The sequence below is a fragment of the Trichechus manatus genome, unplaced genomic scaffold, assembly GCF_000243295.1.
Source record: "Trichechus manatus latirostris isolate Lorelei unplaced genomic scaffold, TriManLat1.0 scaffold00213, whole genome shotgun sequence".
NCBI classification, from domain to species: Eukaryota; Metazoa; Chordata; class Mammalia; order Sirenia; family Trichechidae; genus Trichechus; species Trichechus manatus.
In genome coordinates, this window is record NW_004444149.1 from 1,953,310 (window position 1) to 1,973,833 (window position 20,524).

Genomic DNA, 20,524 nt, shown 5'->3' on the forward strand with positions numbered 1-20,524 from the left:
GGAAATCTTTGACAACTTCAATATTTTCTCTGTTTATCATGACATTGTTTATTGGTCCAGTTGTGAGGATTTTTGTTTTCTTTATGTTAAGGGGTAATTCATACTGAAGGCTGTGGTCTTTGGTCTTCATCAGTAAGCTCTTAAAGTCCTCTTCCCTTTCCACAAGCAAAGTTGTGTCATCTGCATATCGCAGGTTGTTAATGAGTCTTCCTCCAATCCTGATGCTGCATTCTTCTTCATATAGTCCAGCTTCTGGGATTATTTGCTCAGCATACAGACTGAATAAGTATGATGAAAGGATACAACCCTGACACACACCTTTTCTAATTTTAAACCACCCTTTGGCCCCCAAAAATCCATGTCCTTGCCACATGCAAAACACATTCACCCCATCACATCATCCTGAAAGTCTTAAATCAACTCCCAGTCCAAAATCGCATCTCTGGATCATCTGAATCAAATATTGGTAAGACTTTAGATATATTTCATCCTGGGGCAAAATCCCTGTTCATCAGTGAACCTGTGAAATGTAGACTACAAGTTATTTGTTTCCAAAATACAGTGGTGGAACAGGTACAAGGTAAACATTTCCATTACAAATGGCAGAAATTGGAGGGAAAGAAGGAATAATGGGCACCAAACCAGTCCAAGACCCAGCAAAACAAACTACATTATCTCTCACGTCTTGAAATAATCCTCTGGTCTCTGAGACCATCTAGGCAATGGTCCTGCCCTCCAGACTCCAGGTGTTAGCCACCCTCTCAGGATTCTGGGTGGAGGCCCCTCGACCCTGGGCTTCAGCTCCACCTTTCAGGCCCTCTGGGATGGCAACTCATCTCCCTTGGCTTTAGTTGGGTCCATTCTCCTAATCTGAGGGGTGATCCCACCCCCTCTGTCCCAGCTGGCCCCGTTCTTCTGCCCCATGGCATGGAAGCCCCACCCCCTCAGCTTTGGGTGGCAGCTCCATCCCCCTGGCACACCTTAATGGCAGCCCACACTCCAGAACTGAGTTGGTGAAGATCTGACTCTTTGAAACTTAGGAGGCTGTGGCCCCACTCTTTGAGATCCAGGAGACCGTGGCCCCACCTTTTGAAACTCAGAAGGCCCTGCTTCCTGTGCTCCTTCCAACAGTTCTGCTTATCTCTGAGCTGCTCCAGAGATGCCCAGCAAGTCACTTGCTCTCTCTGAGCCTCAGTTTTCCCATCTGTAAAATGAGGAGTTTGGATTGGTTCACTTATGAGGTTTCCTGCAGATCTGAGATTCTGATGTTTCTCTCCAAAAACTCTGAGTGGCATTGGTGGAGGGAATGACAGACTATGGTCATGCGAGAGGCAGTCAAGATTTGTAAGGAAAGGGTTCCAGCTGGTGGTACAGTGCAGTAGTCAGAGTACGATGCAGAAGACGCCAGACCTGCTTGAATGCCACCACTACCACTCACTAGGTTGTGTGACTCTACTCTTGGGACATAGCCTGTTAGACCCTCCGTTTCCCCATCTGTACTGTTGGAATAGTGATGCTTAAAAGGACACAGTGCTCATAATGCACATAAAGCACTTGGCACATAGTAGGTGCTCAGTATACAGAAGCTGTCCTGTTCTGGTTCCTGCCTCCAAATGCCTGACTCTCAGTTTTTCCATTCCCAGGTCTTTGAACCCACAAGGCCATCCTGATCCCAGCTGGCCAGCCCTGGCCCCCCTTGGCCCTGGGATTTGAGGAAGCTTGGGCCCTAGGTCCACTACTCTGGCTCCTTCAAGGGACAAGTCCACACTCCTGGGCCTGGCCTCTAAGACTCCACAGTAGGGCCCCAGCCATGTACACCTCTACCTCCCTGAAGCCTCCTCCCCATGTCCTAAGGCAGGGTGTGCTCTTTTCTCAGTGCTCCCATAGCCCCCTGGCAGTTAACCATGTAATACCTGGTCATATATCACTATATGTATAATGTGTTTTACTTATTTCTCTTCACACATTAACACATACTAAAATATGAGCTTATTTGAGGGTAGAGACTGTCTTCTTCTCATCCCCAGTACCCAGGATTACAGCCAAGCCCTCGACAAAACCCACTGTGGTCAAGTCTATCGGGTTTTCATTGGCTATAATCTTACAGAAGTAGATCTCCAGGCCTTTTGTCCGTGACGCCATGGGTGGATTCAAACCAACAACCTTTTGGTTAACAAACACAAAACCAAACTCATTGCCGTCAAGTCCAACTCATAGCGACCCTATGGGACAGAGTAGAACTGCCCCATGGGGTTCCCAAGGAGCTGCTGATGGATTCAAACTGCCGACCTTTTGGTTAGCAGCCGAGCTCTTAACCACTGCGCCACCAGGGCTCCTTTTGGTTACTAGTTGAGCGCAAACTGTTTGTGCCCTTGACAAGTACTCGATAAATGTTGGTTGAATAAATGAATGATTGGATGAATGAGTCTCCCCAGTAACGAGCCTCAGACTGATCCACTGGCTACCCTTGGCTCTTTTCCCATCTGCTCTCCCACTCTCCACTTCACGGTGGGAAACCCACTCACTCCCCAAGCTCCAGCTGCAATATCATGTCTTGTTGTATGGGTACAGAGGGGGAGAAGACACAGTCTCTGCAGCTGCAGGAGGGGCACCCAGCCAGGACCCAGCCTGCCCACACACTGCCAGTTAGAGAACCTGGGTGGGATGGAGTCCCATGGGTGCGTGGCTTGGCAATAAGAAAAAGGTACACCCTCTTTGGACCAGAGCACTTGACTTGGCAAGCGAAGCCTGGGGTGGATTTTCAGCCCCAATCGCCACCCCTTCAAGCAGTGCCCGCCTGCGCAGGACTGACCGACCCTGGGAAGACGTCTTTAACTGCCTTACTCTCTCCCCGACGTTTTGCCTTCTGGCGCCTCTAGTCTCTTGACCAACGCAGGGTGCTGTAGTTACGTGCCCACTCCCAGCTGCGTTCCCTTACCTTCTTGTTGTTAGGGGCCGTCAAGTGGATTCTGACGCATAGCCACCCCACGTGACAGAGTAGAACTGCCCCGGAAGGTTTTCTAGGCTGTAATCTTTACTGGGAGCGGATTGCCATGCCTTTCTCCTGCAGAACCACTAGGTGGGTTCAAACCACCAACCTTTCGGATAGCAGCCGAGCCTTTAAAATGTTGCGCCACCACAGCCCCTGATGTTTGCTTATAAAAAACCAAACCCGTTGCCCTTGAGTCGATTCCAACTCATAGTGACCCTATAAGACAGACTAGAACTGCCCAATAGCGATTCCAAGGAGCAGCTGATGGATTTGAACTGCCAACCTTTTGGCTAGCAGCCATAGCTCTTAACAACTGTGCCACCAGGGCTCCAAGTACCTAAGACAATGCTAAATTTCAGTTACGGGCGAGTGAAAATATGTACTTTTTTTTTTTCCTGTCTAGGCCCACAAACTCCCTGAATTCCATAAGACCCCAGTTAAGAACCACTAATTACAGGATGGAAAGGAAGAGAAGGAGAAAACCATTTAATCCTTAATTTAATCCTGAGAGATGCGTAACCTAATTTTACTGATGGACTCTCTGTGGCTCAGAGAGATTAAATGATTTGCCTGTAGTCACTCAGGCCCAGCTCTGAAGCCCCTGGTCCTCCCTCCACACAGAACTGCCTCCCTTAAAGGGATAAGCGAGAGAACGAGGTCCCAGGGTCCCCCCCACACCTGGGCCTGCGACCTGTGGGCTTTAACCAGTGTCACAGGAGAGGGAAGGCCCCCTGAAATCACACACACTCGGTTATATTTATCTCCAGTTTATTTTTTTTAGACTAAGAGCAGAGTATGAAAGTCACAGCCAAAGCACTTGAAAAAGGCCCAGGAGGATGAGTGGGGCCACACTGGGTGGGCAGGACAGGGTCCCGGGATTGGGTCCGGCTCAGGGCTGGAGGGGAGGGGTCATTGTTGTCTCACGGTCTCCAAAAGTGTCTGTGCGTTGCATAGGTCCTGTCTTCACAGAAGACAAAAGAGGGGCCAGGGGGACCCCCGGGGGGGGGGCCTAGCCTGGTGGGGAAGGGGTCAGAAGCTCGAAGGGGAAGTCAAGGAAAGACAGGAGGTTAAGGAGGGAGAGGGAGTCTGTACATTATATAGATATAGAGTCTGTACATGCCTGCCTGGCACCCCAGTGCCCACCCCTTGCTACCCTTGTCCACTGCCTGCCTCCCAGGGGGTGTCTACTTGTAAACTTGGATTCAATCCAAACCACAATCCTGGGGGTGGGAGAGGGGGAGGAGGACTGTTTATTGCTGTAAACAGGGGAAGGGGGCAGCAGGCGATGCTACCCCTTGCCCATCTAGTCCCCTCCCCATGTTCTGCCCCTGGAGGAGAGAGATGTGGGTGCCTCCCACACTTGGATTTACTCTCTCTGGGGCATATCTGTCTCTCTGGGAGGACGAAGGAGGAGGGCACCCGGGGGGCAGGGATAGTACCGGGGGCAGGGAGTCCTGAGCACTGCCCTTTACGGCCCCCCAATTTGGTACCAAACATTACCAGAGCCACAAGGCCACCTGGGACCTGTAGCTGTCCCTGCACCTGCTCCACTACAGTGCCTGCCTGGGGGGAGAGGAAAGAGCGGGCAGGCACAGATGTATGGTGCAGACCCCACTTCCGGCCATCGGAGACGGGGTCAAGGCCCCACGGCTTCCCTTGAAGAGGCCAAAGGCTCCCTGCTCCTTCCCAGCCCCGCCTCATCTCTCCCTGCCCAGGGAGGGGGCAGAGCTAGGAGGCCAAGAGTGTCATGAGGAAGAAGGCAATGCCCACGGCCAGGGGCAGGTGTTCCCGCTTAGGACTGGTCCCGCTGACGCTCTTTTCAAGCTTGGGCACCTGGCGATTCTCGCCCTCAAAATCCTCTGTGGACAGATGGATAGACAGACTGGTGAGGACTGGGCTGCGCGCCGGGCAGGGGCACGCGGCAGCGGCAGCAGCAGTGGAGCTGGGGATGTGACCACCCGCGGGGTAGGGAGGATCTGTGCCCCCAGGGTCAGGCATGCGAGGTGAGCAGGCACCGGGGAGGGGGCTGCGGTTCTAGCAGTGGCCACCAGAGGGCGCTGCGCGGACTCACCCAGCACGTTGATCTTCACATTGGGGCCCATGGTGAACTGGGGGAGAGTGGGGACCGGCTTCTCCCCGGAGGGCGATGCTGCGGGGTGGGGTGCGGGTGGGGAGAGAGGAGGGGAGAGTCAGGGCCAGGATCCCTCCCTCTGCTACGACTGGGGAGCGAGCCCCCCTCGCTTGTGCCCTCCGCCCTCACCCCCAGGAAGCCAGGGGAGCCCCAAAGCAGGGGAGCCAAGGATGGGGGCGCGGCTGGGAGCCGGTTATACTCACTGGAGGCACAGCAGACGAACACCTTCATCCTCAGACACTTCCAATGCAGGTTGTGGGTGGGCGTGGCTGGGGAGGAGACGAGGCCTGAGTCTCTTTCTCCCAATTCGCTCCCCGCGCCCTCACTCAGAAACTTTCCTCACCCCCTGAGCTGCCCCTCCTCCTACCCTTCGGACACTGATCACTAAGACTCCGCCCGTCAGTCCTAGAAGCCCCCTTGGAATGTCCCTCACAGAAACACTGACTCTACGGCCCCAATTTGGACTGTCCCCCAAACCCCTCTCTCAGCCTCACAGCTCTGTCTGAGCTGAAACTCGGAGGCCCCCGAATCCCCGCGGCTCATCCCGGGGTAACACTCAAGAGACAGCGACGCCCCGCCCACCGCCGCAGAGGCTCCGCCCCCAGGCTGGCCCTGAGCCTTAGCCCCGCCCAGCGCCCGGCCGCCACTCACAGATGTAGTAATACTCGTGGCCGGCGTGGAACTCGTAGCCCAGCGAAAAGGCGCTGTAGCGCTGGAACTTCTCCGAGAACTTGATAGGGCTGTGGGGGGCGTGCGGTCGGTTGCACTCCCAGCGCTTGAAGCCTTGGCTGGCGTTGCAGGTGCGGTAGCCGGCCCGGCTCACCATATACAGCACGTACTGCTCCGCCCCGCCTCCGGGGCCCGGCCCCGCCCCGGGGCCCACCCCTGAGCTGTTGTAGTGCGGACAGTAAATATCCAGGTAATCGTTCACGTTCACCTGCACCGTGTAGCCCTCTCGCCGCAGGCTGAGGGGGAAGAGGAAGCGGGTCAGAGAGAAGAAACCCCAAAGCCAACCCGCTTTCCACTTCTCCGCTCCGCAGACCTTCCCCAGGGTCCCCGGAGCCTCCTGTGTTCTCAGTCCCCGGCTTTGTCCCCAGGGCCCTAGTGCCCCCAGTCCCCTCACTATCCTTCCTTGTCCTCTCCTCCTTGTTCTGTCCTTCCCCTGGCGACCACCAGAGGGTAGCAAAGGCGCAGGGAAGCCGGTCCTGTCTCCAAGAGGGAAAGAGGCGGGAGGATAGAGGAAGGGAACGTATGCTTTGGTTGGTTACCACAGAAACGGCGCAGGCCCCAGCGACTCCCAGACCCGGGCCCGGATTTCCTCCGTCCATCCCCCATAATTCACCAGCGGGGAGGAGGAATAGAAGGGATGGAAGGGAAGGGTGAGGAGTGGGAGGGATCCCTTCCGAGAGCCGGCACCCTCCATCTCTCTCTGCATGCTTCTTGGCTGCTGCCAGTCCACCCCGAAGGCCAGTCCGACAGGACCTGCCCCCACATACGCATGGATGGCGGCTTCATGCATATACATGCATAAGTTCTATGGCACACACACAAATATGTCCACCGCCCACTCGTAGGCAGCATACACATAGAAAAACTAGACTGGATGTGTGCTGGGCTTGCATGCCGTACTGGCTGACCCCCAGCTGCCTCAGGTCCTCTCGCTGCCCTCCAAACTGCCCCTCCTGGGCCGTCTCCTTCAGCAGCTCCTCCTACCCTTTGGACATTGGTCGCTATGGCTCTGTCCATCAGTCCTAGCAGCCCCTTTGGAATGTCCTAGAAGCCCCTTGAGAATGTCCCTCACAGAAACACTGACTCTATGGCCCACATTTGGACTGTCCCCAAAATCCCTCTCTCAGCCTCCCAGCCCTGTCTGAACAGAAACCCTGAGGCCACCAGTTGGCACGCCTCATCCCGGGGTATCACTCACAGACACGCACATACTGACACATGCTCTCTTTACAGTATCACTGACGTCTGTACCTTCAGTACCACAAGCATCCACTGACCTCCACCCTGAGGCCACGGACAATTATGTCCCCAATAACCTGATACAATCAATCAGGGAGCTAAGGAACTCAGCACTAAGGCTCCACAGGCATCCTGCCAACCGGCCCAAACCTCTCCCTCATTATACCCCTCCCTCTTCAACCTGGGCACCACGGGCCCTCTCTATGATGCCAGGCAGATGAGTGGGCATAGCACCCAGACAAGATGGCTGTGCCTCTTACTTCCCTGATCCTACACGGGGCAGAGAAGTGGATGTTGAGTCCCCAGTAATCCCCACCTGCCTCACCAGTCACCATCAAAGTATTGGTCTTACCCCCTTGATGGTGGGTACTGAGTGGTGTGGGTACAGGAGAAATCTTGGACTAGAGAAAAGCACTCAGAGAAGTGGGTGGGGGTTTTCCCTAGTTCCCCTAGGGGAGAAATGCACACACCTTGGCAGTGGCAGTGAAGGGGGGTGTGGTGGACATAGGAAGGTATAGGGGTACTTGGCAAAATGTCAAACCACTGAGATCCCTAGTCTCTGGGAACTCCCTGAGGGGAGGGACTGGCTCTGCACGTCACCACGTACCTCCTAGCTCCACAAACAGTAATTGGATCCATTAGGGAAAGGAGCCTGGAGGCCTCTGCTTGGGGTGGCGCCTTGAGGATCCCTCACTACCTTACCCTACTTCTCTGGCCTTGCCTGTGCTGCCCCCTCCCCAAATACCCCTTTCCAGGCTTCGTGGTGAGACAGGTGAGAGCTGGCGTTTGGGCACTCACTCCAGCAAGAATGAGCACAGCCTCCTTGAGTCATCAGGAATGCCACCAGCCTCACTCAGTTCCCATGGGAGTGATGGGTCACTCGGGCCCCTCCCTGGCCCTGGCACTCTGGTGGGCAGGAGTCTGGGCCTGGGGCACTGGGAGCAGGAAAACAGGTTAGACCAGGCCTGGCTCCCAGCCACCACCCCAGGGTTGCTTCTCCATTCTGAACCCCATAGTCTCCTCTGTTCCTCTCCTCAGACTTTGGGGAGGGGGCCACCACTGTAGGGTTCCAGGCCTGAAGCAGCTGCACAGCCACACTGGAGCCTCTGTCCTTGAAACTTGCCCAGGTTCCCAGTTCCACTCCAAAGTAATCCCTCCCTGCTGCACCACCCAGTTGCCCCTACAACACACCCCATTCCAGCAGGAAGTAAATTGACTCCCGAGATATTCCTACAGGTACCTTGGTTTCCTCATTGGGGTGGGGACCAGCCTTAGGAAAAGGTTGTGGGTCACCATATAAGTGATGGGAAGTCACCTCTTACCTATTCCTGTGCGGGGTGGTAGTAACAGCCGTGAAATGTAACCCCCCCCCAACAAAGCTGGGTGTTTGTGACTCATGGGGTGGCTGTGCCCAGTCGGTGTCTGGAGGACAAGTGCAGAGAGGCTGGTGCTGCAACTCTTGGGAGAGCGGGGTGTCTGCTGGCTTGGGCACTGTAATTGAATCTGTCATACTCCCTCGCCCAGACAGCGACAAGGGAGGTGCGGCTAGGCCAGGTCGAAGTTCGGGGGCTAACTCCGCCTCCAGAGCCACACCTCCCCAACCTAGAGCCGCACTCCTCAGGGAGGGGTTGGGATTTGGGGACTGGGACGTGCCCTGCCCCTTGAGACAATTCCCTATTCTTCTCTACTTCACCCCCCCCTCCTAGCCTCCCACCTCTCTAGCCGAAAGGCGACTGTTGACAAACCCCACCTGGCAGGGGTGCCGCCTCACTCCATTATATCAGTTTCTCCCCGCTCGCACCGCCCCCGGGGCGCATCCCGACCCCTCCCCTTCAATTCTTCTGCGCCCCGCCTGCTCGCGCCAGGTCCCGCTCAGCCCGGAGTGCACCGGAGGCGGGGGAATGGGGAGGAGCAAGCCTCTCCCCTTGGGACAATTAGGGGCAGGTAAACAGGGTGTCTAACAACACCTGGGAGTGGGGAAAGGACCCTAGGGGCCCTGAACTTGTTACTCCCCGCCCTGGGCCCTAGACGCCGGGATGCGGAGCAAAGAGAGCTGGAAAAGGAAAGTAAAGAGACCGGACCCCTGTTCTCCTCTCCTCTAGCGCGCGCCCCCGAGGCAGCGCGCCGCCCGCTCCACCAGGCGAGGCCGGACCACGTGTGCGCGACGTGGAGTCCGCGCGCTGGGGCTGCGGGGAGCGGGGGGGGGCGGTGAGAGCGCTCCCGGGAAGCGTGTGCACGCTGACACCCCCGCGCCCCTCGGCCGCCCTTGGCCGCGGCTCCCCTGCGGGCCAGGTCCTGCCATCCTGGGTGCGGGCGCGGGGCTTCACGCGCGTGGGGGAGAATCAGCGCGCCCGACACCAACGCCCCTCCTCCCTGCGCCAGCGGCGGCGGCGAAGGTTTATTGATCTGCAGCAGCCGAGAGGAGCGAGGGACCTGCCGAAAGCGAGACACACAGAGACGAAGAAAGAGACATAGACCGAGAGGGGAGATTCACAGAGATCAGATTCACAGAGAGGGGAAAGGGAGTGGGACGCAGAGAGGTGTGGGGGAGCCAAAAACCCAGAGACGGAGGATAAGAGAATGAGAACGGAGAGACAAGGAGAAAGGGAGAGACGCAGAGGCAGACCCAGAGAGGCCCATACACCGCGGAGACAGTGACAGGGAGACGCAAAAGGAGAGACTCAGGGACAGAGATGGGGATACAGGGCAGAGACTCGGTGACAGGGAGAAAATAGAGACAGAGACCAATAGGGACCCAGCAGAGCCTCAATAAATATTTGTTGAACGAATGTATGAATGAAAGAGATCAGCAACAGAAACATTTCAGAGATAAAGAGACAGGAAGAGAGACAGCTAGAGAGAGATGTGCTTGAGGCTTCTTAAGACGGGCGAATACCAACACTCTCCCTCAGTTCTGCAAAGAAACCAAGCACAGGCGATGGGGCATATATTTGGCCGTCGGCCAGCTCCCCCGAACTTCAATTCCGGGCACTGGGACCCCTTGACCTAACACTCTCACGTGTCCTCCCAGCTTAGTGCCCTCATCCCTAGTCCCTGGGCCAGGCTGGAAGCAGGTCGCGCCTATTCCAGGGGACCAAATGGAGGGGCTGAGTGGGGGACAGGGGGCGAGGTCGCGGCCGCTGTGCAGGGCTCTGCCCCCAGGTCTGTCAAAGGAGGCCGCTGCACGTGTCCCACTAGCACCCTCCCACGTGACCCCAGGAGGCGGGGTCGCAAGACCCTCCCCACGTGACCCCAAGGGGCAGAGACCCCCCGCACGTGATGGGGGGTGGGAGCCAGGAGCCCTGATCGCGTGACCGGGGGAGGGGGCGCGGGCGTCTGTGGCTCTGCCCGGCCCCGCCCCCAGCTCCTCGGCCCTCTCCACTCCCGGCTCCGGAGCACGTCGCTCTCACGATTTATGGGGCCGCGGCTGCCGCAGTGAAGGAGCCGGGGAGCCCGGGCGCAGCGGCAACAAAGGCCGGGAAAGCGAGGCGGGGGCGGCGGCGGCCTCCCAGTACGCTGCGCGCCCCCTCCTACCTCCGCCGGTCCAAGCCGGCGGGGGAGTGGGGAGGGCAGAATGGAGACTGCCGGCACCCAGGCTCCCCCCCCCCTCCTGGGGCTTTCATCTGCGCCCAGGTGTATGCGGGGGAGGGGAACCTGATCAACTCCCCCCAAGGCCATCCCGCATCCCCCTGGCTCCGCTTCCCCTAAGGACATGGGGGGGTGCCCCGAGGGTGGGGGGGAACCTGGAGGCCCTCACCTGCGCGCTCTCGACTCCCCGCCAGATTCTAGCTGGGCGCGGGGCGGACGTGTGAGTCTGGGGGAGAGGTACGAGCCAGAGAGAGCAAGGGAGTAGTCCCCAGCGGCCCCAGGAGTGCTCCGAGTCCCGCTCTGGGGGGAAGGGACCGCATCCCCACCCCCGGGGTTTCCATGGGAAGCGAGAGGGGGGCGTCGTTGGCTCATCCCCACCCTCAGTCTGACACTCCGGGCGCGAGGAAGGAGAGAGGGGGAGGCGCGGAGCCCCAAACAACAAAGAGCGAAGCAATGAGCGGCAGCCCCTCCCCCGGGAGGTTGGGGGTCGCGGCCGCCCGGCCCTCCTGGCCCCCTCCCCTGGGGCCTCGCCATTTGTTCCTGAGTCGTCCCCAGGGGTGGGGAGCCCGAGGCAGTGCCGCCGCCGCCGCCCGGGCAGGTGTGACAGTGACCCCCGTGTCCCCAGGGAACCCCCCCAAGACACAGACACACACGGAGGCAGCCGGGGTGATACACACGGAGGCTCGGTGGGGAGGAGAAGACAAGGGCAGCGAAGATTGATCAGAATGAGGACCCGGCCTCGCAGCCGGCACCGGCCGCCGAACCACACACCCCTGGAAACCACACGGCCTCCCTGACACCCGCCCAGACCGCGGCGGCGCCGACAGCCACCCCAGCCCAGACGCCGCCGGCCACGCGAACACCGACCGCAGCCCCCTCCTCGACCTGCCGCCCGCTCCCACCCTCAGACGATCTCCGAGGCAGACACACAAATCACACACTCAGACACACACGCACAGTGACAGCCGCGCACGCTCGCTCACACTTGGAGCCACACGCCGCCCCCAGCCCGGGCGTGTGTGACACTCCGACAGTTCCCTGCCTCCTTCCCTGTCACCGGGATCCCACGTTCCCATCCTAACCAAGCGGCCCTTCCTAGGTCCCCCAACTCGGAGACCCAGCCTCGGCTCACCCCAACCTGGCTCATGCACACAACCGGGGCACCCATTCGCCCTCGTTCTGGGGGAGGTGCTCGGCCGTACTCCCTGCCTCAGCTCTGGACCCCACTTTTAAGAGCAGGAGCCCTAGACGAAACCCCTTGACACTCTCTCGACTGAAAACAGGTCAGCCCTGGGCCCCCCAACTGCGGAGGCCTAACCCCAGTACACTGGCACCCCCAAACCCCTTGGCTGAAAGGGTTGAAGATGGGGGAGGACTGTAGAACCGGGGTATGCGATTCCAGAGGCGGGTGTGAAGAGAAGCCGAGGTGGGGTTGGGGGGATCCCCGAGCAGCCTCCCCGCAGGGCCCGAGCCCTCTCTTTACTATACCCCAACAGCCTCTCAGACACCCCTTGAGTTTCATAGACGCCCACAGAGTGCGTTCCCCTTTCCGTCGCCTCCCAGCACCCAGCTGTGGTCTCCCAGGACTCCCACCCCGGGTTCCCCCAGGACTTCCCGGCCCACCGGCTTCCCCTTGCAGAGACACGGGACGCGCGGGCTCCCTGGGCCCCCGACTCACTGCTGGTTGGAGCTGTTCCAGTACACCGCATGCCGGTTTCCCAAAGCCCCTCCGGGCCCCTGGGCCAGCAGCGGCAGCAGCGGCACAGGCACGAGCAGCAGCAGCAGCAGCAGCGGAGCCGCCGCCATCCCCGGACCCGCCGCCGCCGCCGCCCCCCGACTGAGCCTCGCGCTCGGGGCTTCTCCGCTACCCAGCTCCCTGCTGCCGCCGCCGCCAGCCCCCAGCCCTAGGCCACGCCCCCAGCGCTCCTCTCCGCCCGCCCGGGCGCGCCCCCGAAGCCCCGCCCCTGGCGCGCTCCCGCCAGGCCCCGCCTCGCCCCGCGCAGGAGCGCGCGGCGCGTGGGAGGAGGGGAAGGTGCTGCTCCCTCGGGAACGAGCCGGCGCTCTCCTCGCTTGTCTCTCTTCGGTTCAGTTTGCTACCGCTGGTCCTGAGCCTTCTCCCCAGTCTGGAGTTCCCAGGAGAAGGATTAGGAAGCCCATGTAGGGGTCTCCTGTGAGCATATTCATCTCTGGGATGGTGTGAAGGAGGAGACTAGAGAAGAAGCTGGAGGTCCAGGATCTCTCAATGAATAGGACTAGACCCCCCTCCTTTCTGAACAATCTGGCCCTCCATGCCCCCTCTTCCCAAGTGTATGAGGGGTCAGGTGTGCACAGGAGGGTGGCAAACACGCCCGCAGCTGGCACCAAGGACCTGACAGCTGGTGACCTGAAGTCCCCAGCAGGGCATTGGACTTGTTTTTCTTGCAGGTGGGTGGAGGAGCTCAGCCCCCAAGCATGGCAATACCAGGGGCTGGAAGGGCCTTTGTCAGTCCAGGGCCGAAGGTGGAGGCGGAGGCCAAGGCAAGAGTTAGCCAGAGCCAGCCAAGCTTTCCTGGGCCAGCTAGGAAGGCTTCTTCACTCCCTCCCACACAGGGCACCTTGTGTTCCAGCTCTCACCACAGTCACTGTCTTCCCAGTGAAACCCGAGCACAGACATTACATGCATGTGTTCAGGAAAAAGGCGCGACACCCAGAGGCAGAAAACGTAGACACATAGGCGCTTGACACACAGACAGACAGACACACAGGTAACACACACACACACAGGTAAAGCTACAACCACACAAAAAGAAATCTATAGAAACAGGCACTTAGACACACAGACAGACAGACACACAGGTAACACACACACACAGGTAAAGGTACAACCAGACAAATAGAGATCTGTAGAAACACAGTCACCTAGCACACCCCCAGACGCACATACACACAATGACTCCCTTGCAAACTAATCCACAAGCACCCCTGGACACACACACAGCTCCTCTGAACCTTTCTCCCCTCTTCTCTCTTCCTTTTCTAGAAAGTAGAAGTTGCTGCAAAGGGCCCAGAACCAGGGAGTATTCACCCCTTTTCTCTTTTGGAGTGGCCCAGTCGAAGAGTGAGCAGGCAGAACCAAGCCTCAGACTGGGTTCTCAGCACCAAAGCCAAGCACCTGTGCCCAGTGAGGGGCGCACGATGCTATCTTGCTTCTTCACTTCAGGAGAGAAGACACAAAGGCACCCTCCATCTGCCTATCCTGGCAAGACAGGGGTCCTGACCACAAGTCGGCGGCAGGTGCTGGGTTGGGGGAAGGGCAGTGTCATCCACAATAGGCTCTGTGCCTAGCCGCTGCCAAGCAAGAGCAGCTCCGTCCCCCCTGGGCTCCCCTCTGCCCTAGTAGATCTCCTCTCCCTTCTCAGGAGCCAGAAAATAAATTAGTCCCCTAGGGGTGGGAGTCGGGGACTTTGCAAACAGCTCTCCATCCCCCCAGACTCCTCAGCTCTAGGGAGATTTGTTTCCCCCAGTGATGCTAACCTGCCTACTTCAGGTGCCACGGATCGCAGCCCCTCCACACTCCCTGCTCAAGGACAGGCTCCTCTCTGCAGGAGTGGGCCTTCCACTTTGGTCTAGAACTCTGAATTCCATGTAAGAAGACTGAAATCCCTGTTTCTAGAACCCAGGTCCTGCCTACTGAAGGGTTTGGGTCCTTGTCTGTAGGACCCACGTACTTCTCTTTCGGGTCTAGTACCACCACCCCCACCCTCCAATAATAACTGAACCCTTCTCTCTGGAATCTGGAGCCTTCTCTACAGGGTAGAAGCAGCTCTCTATGGGGTCTAAGGCTCTGGTTTTTAAGTTCTGAGACACTCTCTAAAGGGCCTAGGCCTCTGTCCATGGGATCTGGTGCTCTCTCTACCTGGGCCTCTGTCCACAGGGCTGCTGGCTGATTTGGGCCTTTGTGTGAATAAGAAAAAGCACTCTTTTATGCAGACCCAGCCCCTAGGGTGCATCTCTTGACAAGTGATGTGTTGTGTAAAAACAAAGGTGCCTTCCTTCAGTAAGAGGTGGCCCTATGGGTCACCTCATCTTGGTGAGAGAGCTTGGGCTGATGTCAGCATCTGCTGGCCCCTTGGGTGACTCCTTTATGCCATGCACAAACTTCAGTGGTATCTCTCTAGGACATATCCTTCCAGCTAGAATGCCTAGGCTTGTTTATAGGCCTCTATTCATGGAGGCTGGGCCTCTCTAGGGATTGGGTCTCTGTGGATAAGATCTGGACCACTGTCCACATGCCTGGGATGGGGTCTGAAGGCCTACGCCTCTGTCTGTGGCATCTGGGCCATGGAAGGACCCCACTGGTAGGATCTAGGTCCCTGTCTGTGCCTGTGACTCACACTGTTCCTGACTGAGACCCACAGTAAGATGTACACTTTGCATTGCAACCCAGTACAAATATACACCTACACACACATTCACACATATCACTGAAACAAAAGTTTCATAAAACAATGCTTACCCTTACTGTAGAAGATTCACTCCGATGTTTTCTTCTATTCTTAAAAATAAAATAAAAAGCTCTTTGAGACCCGTAAAATTGATTTCTTGATTTCACCCTTCTCCCACAGGTGCCTCGGAAGAAAGGCCTGGAGATCTACTTCTGAAAAACCAGCCACTGAAACCCTATGGACCACAGCTCTCTACTCTGATACGTGGGGTTGGCACGAGTCAGAACTGACTTGACAGCAGCTTATTCTGGAAATGGGTCATGTCATGAATTGAACTGTGTCCCCCAAAAATATCGGTCTACTTGGCTATGCCATGATTCCCAGTATTGTGTGATTATCCACCATTTTGTCATCTGATGTGATTTTCCGACACATTGTAAATCTTATCTCTATGATGTTGACGACATGGGATTAGCGGCAGGTATGTTGAGGCAGGACTCAACCTACAGGATTGAGTTGTGTCTTGAGCAAATCTCTTGAGATATAAAAGACAGAAGCGAGCAGAGAGGTGGGGGACCTCATACCACCAAGAAACAAGAGCCAGGAGAATAGTGCATCCTTTGGACCCGGGGTCCCTGGGCTGAGAAGCTCCTAGTCCAGGGGAAGATTGATGACAAGGACCTTCCTCCAGAGCTGACAGAGAGAGAAAGCCTTCCCCTGGAGCTGATGCTCTGAATTTGGACTTCTAGCCTACCAGACTGTGAGAGAAGAAAGTTCTGTTTGTTGAATCCCTCCGCTTGTAGTATTTCTGTTAGAGCAGCACTAGATGACTAAAGACAGGTCACAACCTATAGTTTGAAACACTGGTGTCTAAGGCTTGGGCCTTAGACCTCTCTGTAGGGTGAAGGCTTCTGCCAGGGCTCGAGTTCCTTCCGTGGGCCTGGTCCTCTCTCTCTCTCTCACCTCAGGCCTCTGTCCTCCTCACTGCAGGCTCTGCCTCCATTTTTTTCTGACCCTCATGCTTGCCAGAACACCACATGGCTGCCACGTTCACTCCAGGGGCACTGAGCTCAGGCCCCTGGGAGCTCTCTGGCATGGTGCCTCGGTCCTCCCCCTCCTCACCCCACTGGGGCCATGATTCCCTAGGGCCAAGGAAGTGGGGAGCTGAGCAGATCTGGGGCCCTGGGAGCACTTAGGCTGTGTGTCCCAAGGTGGCTCCCAGGACAGCGGGTGGCAACCACAGAGCTGAGCTGCGTTCAATAAATCATGGAGGCTAAGGCCTGGGGGAGGGGGAGGCCAGGAAGGAAGGGGGGCCATGGATAAATAATTCATTAAACAAATAAACCAGGAGGCTGTGAGGGGGAGGATCCGGCACGTGTGTGAGCAGGAGAGGCAGCCGCCAGCTCCAGACATGAAATATTCACAGGTTCTGCACCGCGCTCAGGGCCCATGTGTGCCCAGCACAGGCAGGCTGCTGTGGTCCTAGCATGGAACCTTGGGTGCCAACAAGGGGGCCGACGCACATGTCTTCTGACTGCCCGTGTACACCCATCAGTGGACGCGGTACTATGCGCATGACTGACAGCGGGGACCACGGCGCACTGATGTGTGGTCCAGGACAGGAAATTAAGAACGCAGAGTTTGGTGGGTGGCGTTGGATTCTTGTCATGCCCTGATCCTTCTAATGAGTCCAGCAAGCTAAGAAGCCTGGAGCGGGAGGCTTCTCTGGGGTATTACACTAGAGGTCTGTGTGAATTCTCTGAATGTAATCTGAGAAAAGCTGAGAGGGAGGCAGTATGACTTAGCAGTTAACCGCATGGGCTTGGGTTCGAATTCCAGTTCTACCACTCACCTTCTCTGACACTGCTTCCCCATCTGTAAAATGGGGATAATAATACCCTACCTTGAGAAGGTGATTGTTATGAGGATTAAGATCCATGTCTGGGAAGCACTTAGCACAGTGTTTGAGATTCAAGGGATGCTTGATTAATGGAATCTGCACCATCATTATTATTCACAGGTTATCGGCTGAGGACTCCCCACCTGGACCAGCCCCAAGCTCGCTCTTCCATTTGTCCTCCCCCATTTCCAAACTTCCTTAATACTATCATATGGGAGAGGTGACCCCAAGCGTGGAGAGTGAGGATGGGTGGGGTAGGGAAAGATTAGCTGGAATGAGGGTAAGGTACAGTTAAAAAAGAGGTCCCCATCCTTGACGGTATGGAAGGAGGGGCCCTTGAGCTTCTCCTCAGATCCTAGAGCTTCTCCTTAATTCCTCAAACTCTCCCTAGATCCAAGCTCTTTCTCTCCACCAGAATTTAGCTATTTAGCAAGTGGGTGCAAGGGACAGAAGGAATTGGGGTAGAGGTCTCTGAGTAGCATCATAACCCGCCCTCTGCCATCCTCACTGCCAGAGCTCCGGCCCTCTACCTTCTGCTGAGGGCTTCCCTGGTAAAGATGGCTGTGTCTGGGCAAACTACAGAGAAGTGGCACCCCAGAGTGGGTGGGGAGACTCCAGGCTGGAGAGAGCCTCAGAGGGCCAGGGCGGAGCATCTGGCGGCTTCCCAGTAGGCCCCCTCATTCCCCAGCCCTCTTGTGTCCCCTGGAAAAGATCTGCTCGCTGGAGGAGAGAGCCAGCAGACAGGTCTGAGCCGGCCCGCTCGCTCTTCAGCAGACAGAAGAGGAACAGGCTGGGGGAAGGGGTCTGAGATATTGGTGGGGAGTGGTGGTTGGAACCCCCATGTCTCCTCTGGGAAGCCAGGGCCAGAGGGGTTAATGCCTGGGCATACCCTACCGTAGTCTAAGGCCCAGTCTTGTGCCTGCCTTGGCTGGTCTGCTGCCATGTGGACAGCCAGGGGTCTGAGCCCCCAGGTGCGAGGATGGTGCCTACCCACCTCTTCCCAAGGAGCCAACATCAGCTCCCTGCTTCCCCTCCCCTGGGCTGGGCAGGTTCAGGCCAATCTGCACAAGAGCTTCATAGCAAACATTGATCTGTAATAAAACCACAATGTGTGTTCAGGAGAAGGGATTCCAGACACAGAGGGATCCAGACAACATACACACACACACACACACACACACACACACAGATCCAAAACGTATAGCTCTGGGAGGACATACACCAGCAGTCCGGAACATACAACTAAACACGGACCCACACTGTGTCACACACGCAAGCATTATCACTTCCACACGTTCCCCCCTGCCGTAAACTTTGTTCTGCAGAACCCAAGCCTTCTCTGATAGCTCTTTTCCCAGTGTTCCCACAGCACTTTGTAGGTAGCTGCAGAACAGCATTCTCATTTGACATTATAATTACTTGTTGGCCAGTCTGTCTCCTACGGTATTCTGTAGATTTCTTAAGGTAAATGTTCTTGTCTTATGTAACTGTGTATCCCCAGCGTCAAGCCTGCAGCCTGGTATTTAGTTAGTAGGTAAGGTACTTAATAAATGATGGCTGAATAAATGAACAAGAGAATAAATGAATTCTGACAGTGGGACACCCATTCCCAGAATCGCTCAGAAGCACACAAGATAACCAGTGCATGCTACCCATGCTTCTGATCTTGTCTTCCTGCCTCCTGGGCCCCTGACCTTACTGCTTCTCAGTTTCCTCAAAGGCCCTTCTTTCTCCCTCTTGCCTCAGTCTGGAACCATGAATCTGAGTTCCACCTGAGGGCTGACAGGCGAGGTAAGGGTTAATGACACCTCATTAGTGCTTAATTGGAGGAAGGAAGCTGCCCAGGCATCAGACAGGTGGGCAGGCCTGCCCCTTGCTGGAACCAAGCAGTCCTAGCTCCAGCACCCTGCAGGGTGTGTGGTGATTTGGCCCTGGAGACCCTCAACCCAGCCAGGGCACCTCCCCCCACCATTTGCTTTGCCAATTTAATCTCCCGGAAGTAGAGACCGGCCCTCCCCATCTGTCACCTAACATCCTGAAGGACAGGCCAACTCCTTACCCTTTCTCCTTTAGCCAGGCTTTGCCCCCTCCCATCCCCAGGAGACACTGGAGGCTGGAGAGAGGGGTGGGGAGAGGGGTGGGCTATGGAGCTGGGCAACTGGGGGATAGATTAGTGAGTCAACAAGGGATGAATTAGGGATCCAGACAGTGATAAGGCTGGGGATGTGATGTCTGCCCAATTTGACCTTAAATGAAGAGAATGCAAGTAAGATGCAGAAGATATGCAGATGAACACGAGGATTTCAGAACTGACTTTCCTGGTAGCAGCAGCGCCTCACCTAAGACCCCAATGCTGTCTCCAACACCCTTTCCCCCACACCCGGGTTAAGTGGTGCTGACCACTCTTTTGAGTAAGAAAAAGGATGTCAAGAAAGCTAAGAGCGGGCTTGGGCTAGGGCTGCAGGACCTTGGAAGCTGAGCTCCAGCCCAGCCTCCCCGCCCCCACCCCAAGCACCCACTCAAGCTGCCACAGCAGCACAAGCGACCACTCTCTAGGTTACGGGTCGGACGCACACTCGGTTGCTATGGGGACTCCCTCCCGAACAGGTCTGAATCAATGGGCTTCACTGCTGATGAACTCATGCCCCAGGCCCCGGGATTCTATTGGCTATTTGGAAGCTAGCGTGCACCCTGCTAAAGTGCGTCACCGCTGGGGATCCCCCGAAGACCCCAGCTGGAGTGGCCGACTGAAAGACAGGAGCTCACAATTTGCTGAATGAATGAATAAGGGAAGGAAAGAAGGAATTAATGAAAGGGAACTACGGAAGGAGGAGGTCATGGTGCGGGGTGGGGGGCGAGAAAAAAAAGACCAAAATTTAAGGGTTTAGCCTCGAGGGAAGGAGGATGATTTGCAGCCCCGGAAAGTGTAGAGCAGGATCCCGGTCCCAGACTCAGACTGTCGGGACAGGGAGATGGGGCGAGGCAAAGATGAGGGAAGCTTTCGTATCTGTTCCGGAGAGACTGGGCCAGGCCCAACAAATTGAGGGCACCACCCTCGACTGTCAACCGCCGCTGAGTTTAGGGGAGATCGGTGACGCTTCAAAACTTGCTGGCCTGCCTAGCCTCCTGGAACCGCACCCCGGAACACGCCTCGATGACTTCTCGTGGGCCAGGCCCGGTGCCCGGGAGACCGCCCAGCGCCTTCAGCCCGTCTCGGCCCTATGAGCCGACTCGGCCCTCGCTCTCCATGGGGACGCGCCCCGGGACTGAATTAGTCACCTGCGCAAGGCCCAGGCTGCGAGGAAAGCGCGCGTCGGGAGGAGACAGGCTTGGTGTGAGCGGCTGCGGCCGGCGGGCCTGCGTTTGCGACCCGCCAGCCCAGCTCCTCGCGCATGTGCGCGGCCGCCGAGGTGTCCGCCCTCGCACCCGCAGGGAACTGGGCGGTCGGCGAGGGCGTGTGTCTGTGTCAAGTGTGTGCGTCTGAGTGAGGGCGTGTGTCTGCGTGCGGGGAAAGCCGACTG

At 57.0% G+C, this 20,524-nt stretch overlaps 1 protein-coding gene across 2 annotated transcripts; it reads right to left on the reverse strand.

The window, feature by feature from the left end:
* Positions 1 to 3,748: 3,748 nt before the first annotated feature.
* Positions 3,749 to 12,549, reverse strand: EFNA3 (ephrin A3). 2 transcript variants are annotated; one of them, XM_004388540.1, is made up of 5 exons: positions 12,358 to 12,549; positions 5,775 to 6,088; positions 5,327 to 5,392; positions 5,064 to 5,141; positions 3,749 to 4,851 (listed from the first exon to the last, which is right to left on the reverse strand). In XM_004388540.1, the coding sequence occupies exons 1-5, from the start codon at positions 12,483 to 12,485 to the stop codon at positions 4,721 to 4,723; spliced, it is 717 nt and encodes a 238-aa protein (XP_004388597.1). In that variant the 5' UTR covers positions 12,486 to 12,549; the 3' UTR covers positions 3,749 to 4,720. The 2 variants fall into 2 exon arrangements, with proteins under 2 accessions (XP_004388597.1, XP_012414601.1); XM_012559147.1 differs by lacking the exon at positions 5,064 to 5,141 and having other exon boundaries at positions 4,362 to 4,851; positions 12,358 to 12,533.
* Between the last annotated feature and the right edge of the window lie 7,975 nt (positions 12,550 to 20,524).

Excerpts from the sequence above, each read along its gene's own strand:
- EFNA3 (XM_004388540.1), bottom strand. The coding sequence starts at position 12,485 with ATGGCGGCGGCTCCGCTGCTGCTGCTGCTGCTGCTCGTGCCTGTGCCG. Across the intron at positions 5,142-5,326 it reads GTTCGTCTGCTGTGCCTCCA|CATCGCCCTCCGGGGAGAAG; the intron begins GTGAGTATAACC and ends CCCACCCCGCAG. Across the intron at positions 4,852-5,063 it reads TGTGAAGATCAACGTGCTGG|AGGATTTTGAGGGCGAGAAT; the intron begins GTGAGTCCGCGC and ends ATCTGTCCACAG.